The 18,530-nt window shown below is 51.9% G+C and overlaps 1 protein-coding gene across 1 annotated transcript in view; it reads left to right on the top strand.

Annotated features, from left to right (window-relative positions):
• CPEB1 (cytoplasmic polyadenylation element binding protein 1) overlaps nt 1-18,530 on the top strand; it is a 48,329-nt gene that overhangs the window by 16,340 nt on the left and 13,459 nt on the right. Inside the window, exon 3 of the mRNA XM_026068285.1 lies at nt 2,696-2,884. Within this exon, the coding sequence (XP_025924070.1) occupies nt 2,696-2,884 (189 nt within the window). The remainder of the gene's footprint in view (nt 1-2,695; nt 2,885-18,530) is intronic.

The following is an 18,530-nucleotide window of genomic DNA, read 5'->3' as shown; positions in this document are numbered from 1 at the left end:
GCCAGATGGCAAAGTGAAACTATTTAATATTTGGTAAACATGTACTTGCAACTAACTTGAAGTTGTGACTCTATACTGAATTTCTGTAGGAAATTAATTCTGCCTGCCCCAGTATCTTATTAGTTTTGTCTGCCATCAACAATTGACTGCTTTGTAGCAGATTTCCAGACTCTGAATTTGAAAACAAGTATTCCAGAAATCTATTTAAATTCCTTTTCTTAAGTTGGTATTTTCCTTTATGGCCCATATCCATCTTTCAGCATGGCTGTTAGCTGTTTAAAGGGGAAGTAGGCTTGTGCTGGCTGTTTGCTTAGGATGGAAAAAGGTCTCATTAAAAAATGCTGGCTGTCTAAAACTTCTACTTTGTTCTTCAGAACAGTTGTGCATGTAACAGAATTGCAGGGAGCTTGTTTTTAAATGCAGATTGAAGCCATCAGAAGGAAACGTAGATCTTGAACTTGAATCTGATTGGTTTCAGTTAAACAAAACAGCTGGAAAAAAAAAGATACCTAAGGAAAACCTGCATGTCTAGATTAGAATGCTATGCTGAGTGTTTTGTGTCTCTAATGAATTTGTTCCCTGTTTTCCTAATTTTTTTTCAGTGGTGGGTTTCATTCAGGATGTTGGATGAGGGACTCTAGGTGGGATCAGAGTTCTGCAGTCTGCATCTTCTCTGTTCTGGTCCATGCTTCCCAGCTTGATGGGAGTTAATCTTGGGAAGGTGGTATAAAACCTAGTGAGATGCTGGTCAACGAATGGAAGGTAGTCAGCGGCTGTCAGGGGTCTGGACTGCAGCAGAGCACTTGCATTTCCATAAACATGGTAGTGCTGCATGTTCATATGGGCAAGTTATGGTTGCTGTGGGAACTGAGTTGTCTGAGCAATATGCTTTTATCTTCTCCTCCCTACAGCTGCATTATAAATGGTTTTTAGGACCTGTCCAAAATAAGCAATCTGAAAACTGACTGGGAGAATTAATGCAGTAAAATACCCTGCTGAAGATACGGCGTGATGCTTTCGGAAGAAAATTTGGTGCTGCTTCAGGTGCTTGGTAGTAATGTGACTGAATTGCTACTACAGCTTGTAGTAGCATGACTAGAGGAGTAGAAAAAACCTGAGGGATGATATTCCAGTTAAGTACTGTGGAGGAGGCTGCCGCTGGGAAGGGGGAAGACTGCAGTTCGCCCACCGGTACAGCTTTACCTGGTCACGTCCTGACTGCAGCACTTGGGCCTCCTCGGCGTGAGCGGGGAACACTGGTGGTCCCCAGCCCTCCGTGGGGTGACAGCGAGCACTGCGCCACCGGTGAAGCAGCCGGCTTCCTGCCTAGGGGACCCGACTGCTGGGGTCTCGTCCGGGCTTTGCTAGGCTATAGGTGACCGGATGGCTCGAGTGTGACGGAAGAGGCCACGGACACTGTCGGAGCATCTGGGATGGCYGGGATTGCATGCGAGGGATAACGTGACAGGCTGGAGTCACTGCAGCACCCTGCCGGAGAGCCGCGAGTGGTGTGTGCGAGGTGTACATCTGATGGCATAGTGGGAGGGTGTGGGGGCAGGGGGAGGAGGAGGAGACAGCTGCCACTGCTTGGGAGCTGCCTTATAAATGCCCTCTGACTCAGATTTTGGGTAACACAGCTGAGCATCTTGTGGTTTCGCCAGCCCCCAGATCCCGCAGTAAACTGGAATTCTCAGACTATGAACCTGCTGCGTTTCCCTAGGCTATTGGCACAGGCATAAACCGAGGCAAGAATCCAGCATCTCCGGTACCGTAGGCTCGTGAACCTCCCGCAGGGAAGGGGAGGGCTCGGTGGGACCAGGTGGGTGGAAGGGAAATAGGCCATGAAAATTCCTGATGTGAAATGGGTCCTGCGCTCCGGCTGGTCCTGTTTTTTTGCTAAAGCAGGGTGATGTGCCCACTCGGACTGGTCCAAGAGAATGCGCTTCTCTCCGTATGGCGGGGGGGTTTGAAGGTTATCGTTGTTACTCAATGGTAAACAATGCAGAGTCAGTGAGGCACAGTGGCCAAGTTGAACCAAATAGATTATGCTAGCAGAATTGTGAAGCTTTGCATTGGGCTCTGAATTGGAGCCAGCAGCTGGAGCTTGTCCAGGACTAAAGTGTTTTTGGGTTTTGTGGGTGGAGGGAGGCGGGGACAGGAGAGCTGGGTAGCACTAAAACTAACTGTCTGATCCTGTCGCTGCTGCTGCTACTGTCGTTGCTGGGGGGAATTGCTGTGTTGAGCCTGTCTGCTGCGCCGTATYGTGGAGCTCTGCTTTTGTGCTGGCTGCCTCCCTTGATTTACTGTAGCTGCACCTCTTTCCTCCTGCGTGCYGCCTTGTCTTCCGGGGGGAATCTAGCCTTTCTTCTTGCCTTTATTTTGTAAGAGCTGATGCAGTTCTGTTGCATGGCTGAGTGACGTCACTGTCAGCACAGTAAGCATCAGCAGCCTGGTCACATGCTGACCCAGTCAGTAATGCAGACGGGATAGGAAGGTGGAGGGGCTGAGGGGGGTGGGGGGCTGGTTTCTGGACATATGGTAGCCCTCCCTTTTGGGGTGCAACTGCTAGTTGCAGAAGCAGTGGCTTCCGAGCAGTACAAGACGCGGCTGGGGGCTTAACGCTTTGGAAAACTCCTTCTTTAAAAGAAAAACAGCCCTGAACTCTCAAGCTTCTGTTTGTTCTCAATCTGAGCAGACTTCCAGGACTCTGAAGAAGCAGTGGCAAGCAGGATGCTTTTCCCTACATCCACGCAAGAGTCTTCCCGTGGCCTCCCAGACACCAACGATCTGTGCCTTGGCCTGCAGTCGCTCAACCTGACAGGGTGGGACAGACCCTGGAGCACCCAGGACTCTGACGCTGCAGCACAAACCAGCACACAGTCCGGTGAGTCTCTCTGCTGACACATGCAGCAACAGTTGTTGGATTCCTTGTTTGCTGTTTTCGAGCTAAAGCGGAGCTATTGCTTTTATAACCAGAGCGCTGGCTGTTAGTGATGGGGGCTTCCCGACCCTTAATGCTTGTGTAACGTGGTGGCAAGCGTGAGGGCAGGCTCAAGTTGGAGGCTGTGGCTAGCTGTTCCACAGCCCCCTCTGGTCTGCTGTCAGTTCACTGCAGACAAAAGTGCCTGGGCTCGTCTTGTGCTCGGTGCTGTAATGCTGGCAGGGGAATAACGTAGCTGAGAGGAGAGAGCAGAACAGAAATCCTTTCCCTGCCTTTGCCTGGAGTGGGTGGGGGGTGTGGTGTTAGGACACTAAACATGCCGGGTGGGAGTGAGGCTGAACTTTGCTTTGGCAGGCTGAGAAAATGCCTGGTGGCAGGTAGCGCTGCTCTGCAGGCAGGGGTGCGCGTGCCTGCAAAGGGACCCCCTGCCTGACTGCGAAAGTCCAGGCAGCAGCGCTCGCCGCTACGCTACGGCAGCGCTGGCTGCCGAACTCTGCCTGTGGGGTGTGGTAGGCGCAGCCGGCACCCAACTAACAACTTCAGCCCGCAGCTTGCAGGCTGTGCGGAAGACTTGGAGGGATCCTTCTCCACTCCCCCGTTCAACTAGAAATATCTGCCTGTTCCTTGCAGTGGGCTGGAGGAGATGCGGTGGAATGGCTTCTTGCTTTAACTCTTTTGGTCCGGCATAAGCCTATGTGAGCAGCAGGGTGTGGGCTTGCAGCCATGCGCTGCTGCCTGGCTTGCCCTTCCCCCAGTGCTGTTCACTGCTTTTGCTGCTGGGCTTGGATGCGGAGTTCTTCGGGGTGCTGGGTGCTCCTCCAGCACGATGCAGGCAGTGTTCGGTTAACTCTTCCGGAGACGCTAGGCTTCTCTGTAAAATTGCACGCGTGCAGGGGGAGAAAGGGGTGCTGGATGCAGTAACTTAGTGCACCCCTGTGGCCTGGTCGCGGGGGGTATAATAGACAGGGAAGAGTTCATTTCCAGGCCTTTGAGGGCTGTAAAGAGCAGCTTCACAAATGGTGGTGTGTTCATTCAAGTATCAGTCCATGGAAAGATCTAGTGCTTTGGCAGAGTTTGTACAAGTTCAGCCTGGTTGCTACAGAAACTCATCCCTTTATAGCAGCATGCTGCTGCTTTGTTAAAAGGGTAGCGCATCTCTGCGCAGACTTGGGTGACACAGGAGGCCCCAGGCACAAAGTTGGTGCTGACAGGAATGTCGATAGCTTCTGGTGCCCTCCACCGAGGGCTGTCTGGGCAGTGTGGTGCAGGCATGTAGATGTTTGGGTGGGGGGTGTTGTAGGCCACTTCTGTGCAGCTGTGTACCCCATGCATGCCCTGAGGGGATGCTGTCCTCCGGAGAAGAGCTAGGTTTCCAGGAAGCAGCACTGAATGTCACCACAGGGGTTGTAAAAATAGCTTAGGGGGCTCTGGAGTTCGAAGCATTGGCTTCACCAGCACAGCTCAGTCTCTACATCTAGTTTCTGCAAGATGTAGTAAGCAGGCTTATGCGTGGGCCCTAGCACATGTACTTAGGGTCTACTTAAAGAGAGGCTGCAGCAGCTTTATCCAGTCTTGCTCTCCTCCAGCACATGGTCCTATGGGTTTCCCTTAATGAACCATAAATGTGCCAGGCAATATCACACACTCAGCAGCTGCACCGGCTCTGTCCTGCTTTTGTTGCCTGCTAAACCCCAGCTGGAACCATCCCTTTCAAGGATGGTGGAGAAATGAAGTTGTTGAGCTGCTGTCCAGCCCATTGCACTCTTGGAACAACAGCCAGTGCCCAGATCCCCGTAGGGTAGCTGACAGACTGTGGGGTGCTGAATGTATTTTATAGGATCCTAACTTAAGGAGCAGACTTAAAGCAAGCCGTGTTCGTGTTGAATAGCTCTGCTAGCACTGTGACAACCACAACGTGCAGGGCTAAATGCACAACGGTGTTGCAGCATAAGGGCCGTTGCCCACCAAGGTGGCTGTTCTGTGCAGATGTCCTGGCCCCACCTGATCAGCTATAGCAGTTTCCAGTGCTCTCTTGGCCAGTTTCCTGCCAGGCTGCGTTGGCAGAGGTGAGGATGTCTCTGCAGCTCTCTGCCAGTCAGTAAGAGCAGCGCTTGCACAAGTACGTGGCAGGCTCCCGCATGTTGCGGCCCGAGCAGCAGAGCTGTGCACGGACTGTGGTGCCTTGCAGGGGGTTCTGCTGTCAAAAGTGGAAGGGTTTCTGTTTTCAAAAGGGAGATGCACTTGGAGATGAGTTGAAGGTGCTCTGGTGACCTCCGTGCTCACACAGGCTGTATCTAGTGTCAGATGCCCCCCCGACTGCAGTGCATAGTGCTGGAGCTTCTGCCGCAGAGGCCTGGGAAGAGCCGGGGAAAGGATCTGAGCTGTGGGCTCCCAGCGTGTTTGTGTGACAACTCGTGGCCACAGCTGCTGGAGAGTGGCACCAAATATGTCTGGAAAGGACTGTTTCTCACTTCTCACACCTGGTATTCCTGTCAGTATTGGTGGAGGGAGATTACTGGGGCATAAAGCAGCCCAAAGCAGCTGTGCTCCTTCCACAGAGGAACCTCTGGCCTTCAGAGGTTGCATGGAGGATCGAGTGCTGTCTGGCCGGGGGTGTTGTGGTCCTGCTCTCCCTGCTGAGACCACACTCTCCCTCTCCATCCCACCCTCTGTTACAGGGTGTACAGCAGCCAGGCAAGAAGTGCTCCTTGGCCTGGGCTGCTGTCTTCTCTGCTGCTCCAAGAGCTGTGGGGATGGCATATGCTAGCTAGAGAAGTGAAGCACTGATATCTGTGCGCAGCTGTTGTATTGCTTCAGTCTGCCTTCACCTCCCACGTCTGCAGAGCCTCATCCTTCTCTCCTTCGTTAGGGCCCAGGAGTTGCAATGCAGAGCTCCTTGGGAGGGGACATAGGGGAGAGCTCGTAGTTCAGGAATATCTTCTGAAAGGCTAATGAAATGCTTCCTCTTGCCGGGTGGCGGGGGAGCGCTCCTGTGTCTGAAAGCTGTGCAGATCTGAGGAGCTGGCAGACACAAACATATCCAGGTGGCCTAGCCTTGCCGTGACTGTGAAAGAGGGATGTGGATAGGATGCTACTGTGTCCAGCCACTCCTGATCCCCCAGCGCTGAGGTGTGGGAGGCTGCAGCAGGCCTAGACCCAAGGACTGGGGTCTCCAAGACATCCTGAGAGCAGGTGAGGCTGTGTCAGCACTGGGTTGTCTCTAGAGGCTGGGGAGGGACAGTGCTGCCAAACAGAGCTGTTGTGCTGCTGGCACCCAACCGCTTGGAAGGTTCCAGCAGTGACTCAGCTGCACAGACCCATGGGGAGGTGGCTGGAAGGGTGGAAGTGCAAAAAAATTAACAGTCAAGCTAAAAATATTGCTGATGTGGTCCCCTGCAGTGCCTGTGCTTGAGTACTGATTTGCTGGGACCTCCTCTTCCGTCTGCATAGTCTCTGCCAGCTTGGAGCTCTAAGTCTAGAAAGGACCCTCTGGCCACAAACCCTACTGGTGTCACCTTGTGCACCCAGGGTTGTGTTGTGGTGCGGCTTGGCGCATTGGGATCAGGTACCAAAGGAGGCCAGAATGCAGCTGGGCTTGTTTGTAAGCTCTGGTCCTGTCTCTGTCCCCCTTCAAAAAGGGATGCTGAACTGCTTGGACCCAGACATGGTTATTTGTRATGGATCTTCCTTCTGGATCCGGCACTGTAATGCACTAAGGATGTGCACTTAGCCCTTGAGAGCATGCCAGATGCACTGCCAGTCCCTGAAGCTGGTGTGTCTGGAGAAAGCCTGTCCGGGAGGCAGCAGCTGCTGCAGACTAGAGCCGGCTGCATTTATTGGCTGTAGGATTGAACTGCTGTCTCATAGCAGGAAAGGCACATCAAACCCACGGCTGCCACTAGATCTGTCAGACTGGAAACACTTCATCAAGTCCCAGGAACCTGCTCTGTGGCACAGGGAGGGGCTTCTGCAGGAAACTGGCCTTGAACACTTCCAGTCCTGGCATTGCTAGCTGTGTTTGAGGCAGCGTTTCTCCTTGTTTAAAGTAGCCTCATAGTAYGCAGTCACTTGCATCACGACCTACCAGTTCATCCCTCCGCAGAGGTAAGCAGGGGTTAAGAGGCAGTGCGATAGGACTGCCCTTGGGTGGTATCTGTTGTCTTCGCTGCCCTGTTCTCAAAGAAGCACAAGAAAATGGTGTCTTGTTCCAGTTTTTGCCTGGATAATCGGTGACAGCAGTATGCAGGCAGATCTGTGTGCAGATTTTGCATCTCTCCCTGGCTGGCGTTTAGCCTGTGTGCCAGCTGCTAGGTCTGGCTGGTCTGTCCTGCCCTACATTGGGAGACTGCAGCTAACCTGATGTGGGACAGACGGACTTGCCCACTGGGAAATCCTCCTAGAACCGGTCTGTTAACGCTAGGCTTGCTAGGTTAGTAATGCACTGGAGGAAGCTTCTGTCAATATATTGAATCCTGCTCATCTGATCTGAGTGTGGGCCTCTGTCCTCTTGCAGTGAGTCCTGTAGGTCAGTTGTGTTGCATCAGGTTATCAACCAACTGGCTGTGGCCCAGGTACGAGCAATTTCCGGGTTGGTTTATGCTTTCTGGCACATGTCCTTGTGAACAGAAGGGGCTTGTTTCTTCAGTCCTTCCTCAGAGAAGCTTCTCTCCCATATCTGCAGACTGAGGCTCACTGCCCCCTTCATGGTGTTTTGGCTTTGTGGACTGCAAGGCCTCCTTCAGGAGGATCAGCTCTGCAGTTTCATGCTTATGGATGTCTGCATCTTGCTGAGGGCAGCCTGGAGCAGATTAGCTCTTGCTGCCTGGGTCGGGGTGGACCACCTTGCTGCAGCTGTATCTGCCTCTGCCTAGTGTGTGATCCAAAAAGCTGCTGGTACAGCAACAGACTTGAGCTTTGTCTTGGATATGCTGTTGAGGCTCCAGTCTCATCTGTGCCCTTTCCAGGGTGGCTGCTGCCATCTCACTTCCTGGCTAGCAAGGCTACAGATGTACAGGCAGTTGTTCCAGTGCTAGGGAAATGGTCTGTGGTGGGGAAATGCTGCTGAATGCTTCTAGCCTTTGACTCTCCTGTTCCCCAGAACTCAGCAACTTCTCCTTTCTGCAGTAAACCTGAACATGCTGATTATCCTTAGTTGCTTAAAATCTGCTAGGCTGGAACTGCAGGCAATCAGCTCTGCGTTGCCCAGCAGATAGCTGAAACCTCCATTCTTATAAGTAAGAATCACTCTGAAGTCTGCAAGGCAACCCCCTGTCTCCTGAAGGATAAAAGTAAAGGCCTGTTGCACAGAAGCATGGCTGTCTGCAGCCAGGGCAGGCTGTTTGCAGACTGTCCTCAGAAATACTGTGTGGTGGCAGGTGGCAGGTACTTGAGAAACCCTCTCCTTCAGGGCTGGTTCCTCTTGGCAGAAGGAAGCACCATGTTTTCTGTGGGGTTATCCAGGCGTAGTCATGATCTGTGCCATAGCTAAAAGGAGGTCAGTGAGTGGTGCTGATCAGTCTGGGGGAGGTTGTTGCAAATAAGCACAACACAACAGTTGTTTGCCTTCCTACAGGGCTCAAGCTGCTTGCTTTGAGCATTCAGCTGCTGAGCTTGAGGAAGACCCTAGAGGGACGGAGGGTTGGGGTAAGGGAGGTCCCCAGAGTACTTGTCGGCTCGGGCTGTTTAATTTGGTGCGAGGCTAACCTGTGCTGTGATATGGTGCCAAATGCCCATTCCTGAGGGGTGTACCAGTATAGTGCTTTCCCTTGTGCTTCCCTGCATGTCCGCGTCTTGCCCTACTCTTTTGCCTGCTGCATTTTGGATGAGTGGCTTCAGTGGCCAGTTGCTGCCTAAGTCTGCCTAGCAGGTGCCTGAACCCAAACAGTGGTGTACAGTAATCCTGAACTGCATATTCCTGCCTGGCTGCGTGAGACTTCATTTCTCCTTGTGCTAGAGGGAGCTTTCAGAGGCTCATGCTGATGGAGAAGAGCTCAGGGTCTAGATAACTCTAGATTATTGGGGTATGTCACTAAAGCATCCTAGCTGACTTTCTTCTCTCCCTAGTGAAGGGGAAGCTTCAGGTCTGGGGAGGGATCACTTACCATGTTCACCCTGGCAATAGGAAGACTCATTTCATGAGAGTTCATCTGCAGCCTCACTCAAGTTGAAGCCCGTGGCTAGGCAGCCTCTGAAGCTTGACATAAATCAGGCTGCTGCTAGGATTCTGCCCGCAGTGACAGCGCTATGTGGCAATGCGGTGAGCTGGAGGAAGGAACCAGGCTGTCTGGGAAACTCCATGTGCCTTTGTCCTGCTCACGATACAGCCCTTGGTGCTGGCACAAAGAGGCAAGGCCACCTCTTGCTGGCCTTTTCAGATTTGTGTGGGATTGGGGCAATCTGGTAGCCAAAGACTTGCTGGTGGAGTGGGGTCCTGAACCCCCTGTCTTCAGTGTCCTTCGCTGCATTTAAGAAGGGCTTGTGAGGCAGCTGTGCTTGCATAAGCCCTGGTCCTTCAGGGGCAGCCTGCCCACTGCTCAAGGCTTAGTAGTGGAAGCACAATGTATGCAGTGGTTAATTATAACACTGTAGGGGAAGTCTAGTTTTCAGAGCTGGGATCGGGCTTGCACACATGGTCTCCTGCATGAYATGCGCTTCAGGAGTACCCATGAGATGGCCTTACTAAAAGCTTTCCCCATGCCATCTTAGTTCCTGTAGAGCTTTTCTGAGGACACACTTGGTCTGAATGCTTAATGGGCACTTGTTTCTTGAGCCCATTTGAGTAAGGGCTGCTCAGAGTCCACAGGCTGATTTCTCAACTGCTGACCAGAACCAGCTGTGCTGTGGAGCAGAAAGCGCAGAGCACTTAGTAGCTGCAGACTGCTCATGTGGCAGCACTGTTTGATCCTTAACAGAATAAAACATATCAAATGTAAACATCAAAACTCTGGGCTTGCTGTTGGCTTCTAATGGAAGTTGCTCTTAATCCTGCTCTAAAAGCTTCAATTGGAGCAGCTTCTCTTAGCCAAACAGATTTGCATGGATGATGCAAAGTATAAGATGCAAATAGATGAGTAACTTAAGAACCCAACCAGCAGTCTGTGCTAGAGCTGCACTGGGCCAGGGCAGCTTTGTGCTGGGGACAGCATGCACGCCCTACTGAAAACCCTTTCCCTTGCCTCCCTCTGAAGGGTATTGCATTGTGGTCTCCAGAGCAGCCCCGAGGGGATGTCRTTGCCACTTGGCCAGCGGTAGCCTGTGTGCTCTGTGGAGGCAACTGCTGATGAGTGTGGGTGCAGAGAAGGCGCAGGCTTCTCAAGCATCTGACCTTGCTCAAAGCAGCTGGTGGAAGTGCCATGAAAAAATGCTCTAGCATTGGCGGATTTCCACTCTTCACAGCCATGCTACTGCTACTTCACTGCCTGTGAGACCAGTGTGTACAAACAGAGTGGGCTTGTGGATCGTGCTGTAAGCTTTTGACACAAGTTGTAGTCTGGAGTGYGTGCATGCCTCTCAGCTACTTCCTGAAATGAGCCTTAACAAGCATGTTACCTTTAGAGGAGAGCATCAGAGCTGCTGTTTAGTGGCTCTGAGCAGCCCCAGGCAACTAGTAGCTTAGTCTTTTTCCATTGTAACTGATATTGGAGGTAGTGGCAGGGTGTTTTAGATGTGTACAAGCTCTGGCCTGGGCTTTTAGGGATTTATCCATAAAATATGCTGATTGAATGAGAGACGGGGAGGAGGGCAGGCTTTCCTCCAACCCTTGCACTGCTAGATATCTAAGCAGAGGACGGGATGTAGCTGGGCAGAGCAGACGTGAAAGCCTTTATCTGCTGCAGCTTGATCTGTGGTAATATGGTAGCTTTCTAGAAGAGGCCCTGAATGCATTTCGGCACAATGCCTTCATTTTAAACCCCACAGTGTGTGCAGGTCTGAGTGCTTCCATTTGGAGCTTGTCTGGACTTCCATGTAGCTTTTGGACCTAGTCTCCCAGTGGACTRGGACTGCAGCAGAAGGTAGGAGTGGTGCCTGTTCCTTTCCTTCCCTGCTTCAGTGGGACAAGTTCAGTGTCTGCTGCCACCGTAGACCTGAGTTTGTCGCTGGTGCTCCGTTGTGCCTGGGTACAGCCTGCTGCTCTGTGACAAGCAGGTTGTGTAGCACAGCGCTGCAGGATAACCTGTCCTTGCTATGACACTAGAGTCARGGCCTATGACCAGCAGGGCAGTCCTTGGTCTCCTACACAGCTGAAATCCCTCTAGCTGGCTTCCCTTGCTGACTGCATGTGGGATGGCTATGAGTAAGAGGGCCCCTAARTGCATAACCCCTCTGCAGTGCTCCTTTTTAGGGTTGTAGGATAATTCAGGTTGGAAGAGACCTCTGGAGGTCATCTAGTCCAACCTCCTGCTCAAAGCAGGAGAAGAAAGCTGCTAGAAGATGGCTCATGTGAAGCTATCTGACCATGGGGTTGGGACAAGTCACCTTCTCCAAGACCCTGCATGGAACAAGGGACAGAATGGGAAAAGGAGCGTGGCCCGAGGGGCCTGGAGAAACTAATTTATGGGCTGCATCAGTGTTCCCAGGACAAGGTGCTCTTAAATGGGCCAGCTGGGAATGCTCTTGGGGCTCTGCTAAATTGATACAAGAGACAGCAAGCAGTGCCTGCTGCTGTCACTGGTGGTTGGGGCCTGTAAGTGGGTTCTGGCCCAGACAAAGGTGGCTAGTTAGCGTGTATAAAACTAGTTGTGCGATTCCCACCCCTCACAGCTCTACTTACTCGCGTCTCTGCTGAGCTGGCTCTGTGAAACGATCCTGTTCCAAAAGGTACTGTGGTCCTTGAACTGTCACTGCGCAGGCTCTGCTCGGTGCCACTGCGCGGCTGAATAAACGGCCTTGCAGAGGATGCCRGCCGGGAAGCAGGGGCACGGACGCCGGGAAGCCGGGGCACGCGCCCTGGCGCTGTGCCACCGCCGGGTGGGTGGAGCTCCAGCCGATGCTGCATCTCGGCACCTCGTATCCCCATCGCCAGGCTCGCTCGCGTTCCTGTTGCGCGTGGTCCCTTAGGCGCTGGCAAAACAGCTGAATCACAGGTGATGTCTGTATTACTGCCAGCTCGGAGGCCGCGCTGAGACGCAGCAGCAGCCGCCATCCGTTTGAGACAACCACGGAGGAATGCCTGGCTTCCCTGCTCGCCCTTCTGGCCTATTTTTAGTCCGAGAGTATCAGAGGGAAGGAAGGGTGAAGCAAGCCAACCCCTAAAGCTGCGGTTCTGAGGCATGCAGACCTCTAAGAGATCGGAGGCAAGGTAACTGGGAACCTGCAGGCATCACTGGTGGTGCTGGGCACGCTCATGTAGCGATGAGGTATGTGGCTTTATGCCAGCTGAATGCCTTACTGAGGCCTGCGAGCCACTTTGCGAATAAGATTGCATTTGGGATTAAAGCCCGGCTTTTAATTGTTCTCCCTTTACTGCAGCCTACTGCCTTGCCTAAAGGGGTATGGCCTAGCAGACTGCTCCCCCAGGTCACCCCCTGTAAAGAATTTACCTTTTTTCCTCAAAGTGCTATCCTAATTGAGTTGGCACCCCCCAAAAAAAAMCTGATGCAGCTGAGCAGTGAAAATGAGTCAGTCTCTGCCTTGTTATCACATAAACTAACACATGCTGCAGAGTTTGCACCCTGGATGTTGCAGCAGATAATTGAGAGGAGTTTGGCACTTAAATATAGAAATGTTTGTTCTTGAGGCTTGCAAAACTGAAGCTGTTGCGCTGAATTTGACCTGAATATGTTGGCTTTTAAATCTCTCTGGGATTTATACAAGTTAAACCTTGCTGTATTTCAATGTTTTGATCTTTTAAAGATGCATGCTGTTGTGGCAGTCTGCTTATTGAGTGCAAATACTTGTGCGCTCTTAAAACTCTGAATTGCATTTTTAGCTGTCCTTTCTGATTTTTAGTATTTACCTTTCCCCCTCCCAGAAACACCATAGTAAATTCCCTGCCTCCAAGTTCCCACTGCCTCGGAGCGGCAGGACCTGTGTGCTCAAGCATTAATGAAACGAGCCTCTGGGCTGCTGGCTCCGTTTTTCAGGGCGCACTGAGGAAGTGACTTGCCATGTTGGTGGCAGAACCAAGAATAGCCCTCAGGTGCCCTGAGTCTAATTCTGTAGTTCAGCTGTGGGATCATGCTTCCTTTTTTATTCCCCCACCCCCTTCTTAGCAAACCAGAAATAGCTGCCTGAATATCCTCAGTTCTTCTTCGTCCCAAATGAAAAATCCATCAGGGCAGAGGTTCCTCTTTTGTAGTTCGGAAAGTAACTCACTGGTGCGAGGAGCTGCGCATTCATTCCTGCTGAGATGGTGGTTACTACTTGGCAAAGCAGATGTTTGATCGCATCTGCTGTTTTGGGGTGCTTTTTCTTGAATATTGGCAGCCTGGYGAGGTGATGAGTAAGACTTCTGCTGCAGTGTGCAGCTCTGGAGAGGGTGCAGATCTCTGACTTCAGGTGGCTTTTCCTGATAACAGCAGAGATTTTTTTTTTTTTCTCCAGTTGGAGTAATGGGTGTATAAGCATCAGGTCGGGAAGATTTGGGCCAGAAGAGACTTCTGGAGATGCTCAGCCTCCTGCTTAGAGCAGAGCTAACAGCAAAGCAGATCGGTTGGCTCAGGGCCTTGTTCAGATGAGCTTTGGAAGTCTGTAAGGATGGAGAGCCCCCTCCACCTCTCTGGGCTTTGTCCCATGGCTGCTCTACTGGAGAGGAGGAATTTTGTGGGTTTTTCCCCTCGAATCAGCATTTCTCTTGCTGCGGCTTGGGCCTGTCTGTTCTTTGTGCGCCTTTAGGAGTCTGGCTCTCTTTTTCTGTAACTCCCTGTTAGGGAGTAGAGGGGGGAATCCGACTGCCCTCCCCACGCTGAGCAAAGCCAGCTCTTGGCCCCTTGCTGCACCTCGTGCTCCACCCCGTGACTATCGCAGCAGCTCTCTGCTGGGCTTGTTTCGGTTGGTGTCGCTTGTGCTCTCCGTGCTGGCTGCAGGCTTCCTGGCTCCTAGCAGGCAGCGCGAGGTCCCGCRGCTGCGGGCATGAGCTGCTAAAACTTCGCTTAAGATGAGCCTGGAGTTCTGGTCGCCCCTTCCCATATGGTGAGCAGGTCATGTTTTAAGTGGCTCAGCGCTTGTGCCATGGAGGGGGGAACACACTTTGGCAGCCTGTCTGGCTGCGTCTCGCTGACTGCAGAGATGTTAACTGTAGCTGTAGGAGGTGGTTAAGGTGCCTGTTTGCCTTTCAGACGTGCAAATGCTTCTCTTGCCACGAAGCTGCTTAGTGTCTGTAGGAGGTGCTGCTTTTTGGCTGACTAAAACATTCAGCCTGCTCCCACCCCACCAGTGCAGAGTCTGGCCGGGTGGTGGAAATTGCAGACGAGCTGTTTTTCTGGAACCGCAGCAGGCTATTGTTTGGGACATCAGCCTTTTTTCTTTACGAGCTTATTTGACAAAYGACAAACTGCCCTGTGCTCGGTCCCCAGGGCCTTAGTCACACTGCTTCCCGCTGCTGCTGCTGCCGTGCCCCAAATGTGCATGCGGCTCTGCAGCCTTTGGGCACAGCAGGTGTCACCAAGTGGATGCAGAAGTGCTGTGGCTCTCTAAAAGCTATTTCTTCTGCCCCACTTGTCCTGGTAGCAGTTTCCCTGCTGATCTCTCTCTCTCTCTCTCTCTCCTGTGCCTGCGCAGGGAGATCGGGGTGGAACAGTAGACTTTGAAGGGGAGGTTTTGACAGTCTGCCATTCCTCCTGTGCTGAGTAATCTCCCAGCAGACAAACTTCTGGTGTCTCTTCTCAGGAGACTGAAATGTCCGTTTGCCTAACCTTGCTGCTGGTGTCAGCCTGCAAATAGTCACTCTGAACGGCTCGGCATTGCTGACCTGCTTATGCAAGCTCCAGTCTCCCTTAAATAGGCTTTCTTCAGCCCTGCAGCGAGCTTTCAAAGGCTCAAATACATATTCAGAGCATGACTTTAAAAAAGTGCGTGCATGTGCTCATCTAGCACTTGGTACCACTGCCAAACACACAGTGTCTTAACTGCACACACGCATTAAGCATGCAGGTGCCAGACGTTGCTTGTAATGTAAGAGTCTGGGGGCTGGCACTCTGCTTAGCTCCATGGGAGCTTGCTGGGTGCATGCACAGTTTGACATGTGCCCCTCGGCTTGTGAAGAGGCAGAGTGAAGTGTGCCACCCTATGGCAAATACTATTTTTCCTGCTGTGGGGAAGGTTTCACTAATGTTCTTGCAGTGTGGGGAAAGGTCTTGAGCAGAAGGATCTGGACAACTGTAACATGAGTCTTAACTTGTAGCAGACCCAGTTCCCAGATAACTGGGCTAGACTGGTACACAAAGGAGCAAAGAGCATGGGAAGGGCGCTCGGTTAGCAGCTGTGAATGTGCTGTTGGCTTGTTTTGATGGATGGTCTTTTGCAGATGGAGAAGCTAAAACAATGCTTGTAAGAGGACAACTTAATGGTGACGGAGCTTCTTGAGTCTTCTCTAGCTGTCACTAATAACTTAGTGGATGTTCTGTGTGTCCAGTGTTCTGCTTACCTTAAGGTCTTGTGGCAGTAAAGCATCATCTGTGATTGCATAGTCGTAAAGTGATTTATTTACCCAGAGCCCCCCTCTAAGCTCTCAGCTGAGGTGAGATGGGCTGCCGAGGGCCCATCTTCAGGCCCATTTTTTGTAAAATATGTTTGGTCAAAACTACCAAAACTGGGAAGATATTCTTTCAAGGCTGCGAATTCTAGTACTTGAGCAAGGCAGAAACCTTTGCTCTTCAAAGTGTCAAGCAGGTGCTGAAAATCTTAAGTTGCAGGTCTAAATGACGTGTGGAGAAATAAAACCTGTTCTAAGGCTGGTTGTGCTGGGAGTTGGGTGTCCGGTGGTTGGCGCCCCTTTCCCAGGGTGTGCGCTATGAACAGCTTGTCCTCATGGGGTGGGTCTGTTTGAGACTAGGTATGTACATGTTAAACCTGATAGCTTGCAGTGGCTGATAACCAGTGTTAAAAGTTGAGTTTGAGTCTACAGAACAGTACAGAAACTAGCCACCCTGTCAAGCCATGGTTCTGGGTGCTCCCCAGGTGTACTTGTGTGCTTCTGCTGTGAAGCGTGGCCTGGATGTGATGGATCCCAATGCTTGCATGTGCTCTTGGTATCTCTAGAGGCCTCAGGATGGTGCAGGAATTAAGGGGGTGTATTTCAGCAGTATTGTCCTGAGAGCCTGTACTAGGACAGGCTCAAATAAGGAGCAGGACTGGTTCTTAAGATGTTCATTCGCTCCAGAGTGTGACCTGAGCACCCGCTATCTGGAGGAGTGCCACGCTGGTATCAAGACTGCTCCGTAGAGCTCTTAAATCTGTCAGCGTTTGGCTGACATGCTTGAAGATGGAGCATGCTGGCTCCGAATTCAGTCATTAAAGTTGCAGCAATGAGTCAAAAGTCAAAGCTGCGTTTCTATTAAAAGCTACCTTTTTTGCTGTCCCCTGCAAAGGAGAGTTGGCGTGTGCCTCTCTTGCGGCTCTGAGTGGAGGCCTGAAAAGTTCCAGAAGCTTTCTGCAAGCTACCATGCTCTGGACACCAGCTGCTGGAGTACTAATGAATGGGAGTCGCGTTTGACTCAAGTTAAAACTGCTCCCTTAGACATGAAAAAACATTTAGATGCTTGCACTTAGCTTTTTTTCTTTTAATCTGGATAGTTGCTTGATATCTGCTGTTCTAGCTCGACTTCTGCATCTTTAGGGATGCTCTTGACGCTGGAAATTGCTGATGCATCTTGCGTGCATGCTGCAAGTTGAAACTTTGTCTTCTGCAGGCAGCATGTTTGGGAGGGGAGACAAACTTCCCTGTAATAACAATGTTTATAGTAGATATCCCAAATGAAGGGGGCTTTTTTAGTGGGCAGCCTTTTTGGAAGGCATCTTGTGTGCCAAGGTAGTACCCCAAGGGGGTTCAGTGTGCAAATCAGCAGGCAGAGCTAGAGCAGATGGCATGTGGGTGCTCTGCTGCCAGGGCAGTGTGGGGGGGGGGGGTTTGAGAACAAGCTCTGGTCTCTTCAATGCTTAGTGTTTCCTAGGCTACCTGCTAAGGCTGGCTTCAAGGGATGCAACCTGATCACTAAGCAAGCATGAAGGAAATGCTGAGGATGGCCTGCAGCTTCTCCTTCCACTGTCCCTGTGAGTGGGTCTAGGTACCAGACTAGGCTGAGTCCAGCTCTAGGACCTGCTGGGATGATGTGGGGTCTGTCACAAGCCTAGCGTAGCCTGCAGAGCCTGTAGCTGCAYGCTGTCTGGGCATACCTGTCAAAAAGGGCTTGAGGGGATAAAATCCATCTGCATTAACAGCAGGATGTCAACACTTCTAGGACTGGGTCCAAGAGGGGAAGTTAAGAGCGGGTCAGTTGCAGCCAGAAGGTTTATGCTTGGTAGTAGGTGCTGGAACTCAGATGCCCCAGGCTTTTAGATCCCCTGGCAGTGGATCCCCTGAAAGGACAGTAATCCTGCTGCTTGAAAGAGCTCATACTGTCCTATAGGTCATCTAGCTGCAGTGACAGCTAAGCAATCCTGGGGGTAAATGTAAGTGAAGGGCAGTAGCAAGTCAGTGTGGTGGCAGAGATGCAGATAAAACAAACAGGGCAGAGCAGTTGGGTGCCCGGAAGATCCTTGAGGGGCTCCTGTTGAGCCCTGAACCCCTGCTAATACAACATGAATCAGATCCGGGTTTTGCACCTCCAAAGAGAGCCCTTTAACCAGGAGACGAGGTTTAAGGCAGCGTTGCCAGTAGCAATCGGTATCGTATTTGCTGCTCTGGGTCTCCAGGAATGCCACTGCGTGCAGGTTCAGTGCAGTGCTCCTCGCTGGCCGGCATTACGAGCCTGCTGTGCTCGCTGGTGGAGAAGAGGGGGCCAGCACTGGAGCGTTCCTCAGCTGTGAGGCCTGGGCTGTGGATCAGCTGCTTTGCTTGGACTCTTGTACTGTTTAGTGACTAATCAGATTTTTGAGGCTGTTTAACAAATTCAGCTGTCTCCCTTGAACAATACGCTGGCTGTATTTTTAAACGTACCACGTGGCTTCAGCGAAGTCGGCAAACCAGCGTAGCGCAGCTTGCATAGGCTGGGAGACGGTCTGTCCTGCTCTGTGCCGTGACTAGAGGGAACAGTCTCCTCCCTGCCTGGAGCTGTCTGCGGCAGCTTTCCCTCGGCCCCCCGCCGCCGCTAGCGAGGCTGCTGCTGGTCGAGCTCTGCCGACAGTAAGTACTACTGGGCCGCAAGGCTTCCTGCGACTGCGGGGTTTGTCCRCTCTGGCGGCTGCTGCTGCTTTGGGTGTAAGCATAAGCGCTGCTGCCGGGGGGGCTGAACTGATRTTCAGAAGGCAGGAGCGATCCCTGCGACCTTACCTGCAGATGGTCCCTTTCCAAGGGACCCTTTTGAGCAGACGGGTAAGCTGAGTTCCTAGWCCTGTGCCACAGCTGAGATGTGGAAATCCAGGGGTCTGCAGCTCTGCTGGGGAAACTTTCAGGGATGAGGGTCTACAGATGGGGGAAAAAGCCAGTGCTCTG

Source organism: Apteryx rowi, unplaced genomic scaffold, assembly GCF_003343035.1.
Source record: "Apteryx rowi isolate R43461 unplaced genomic scaffold, aptRow1 scaffold_27, whole genome shotgun sequence".
In the NCBI taxonomy this organism is placed as follows: Eukaryota; Metazoa; Chordata; class Aves; order Apterygiformes; family Apterygidae; genus Apteryx; species Apteryx rowi.
This window is presented reverse-complemented; position numbering and strand designations above follow the sequence as displayed.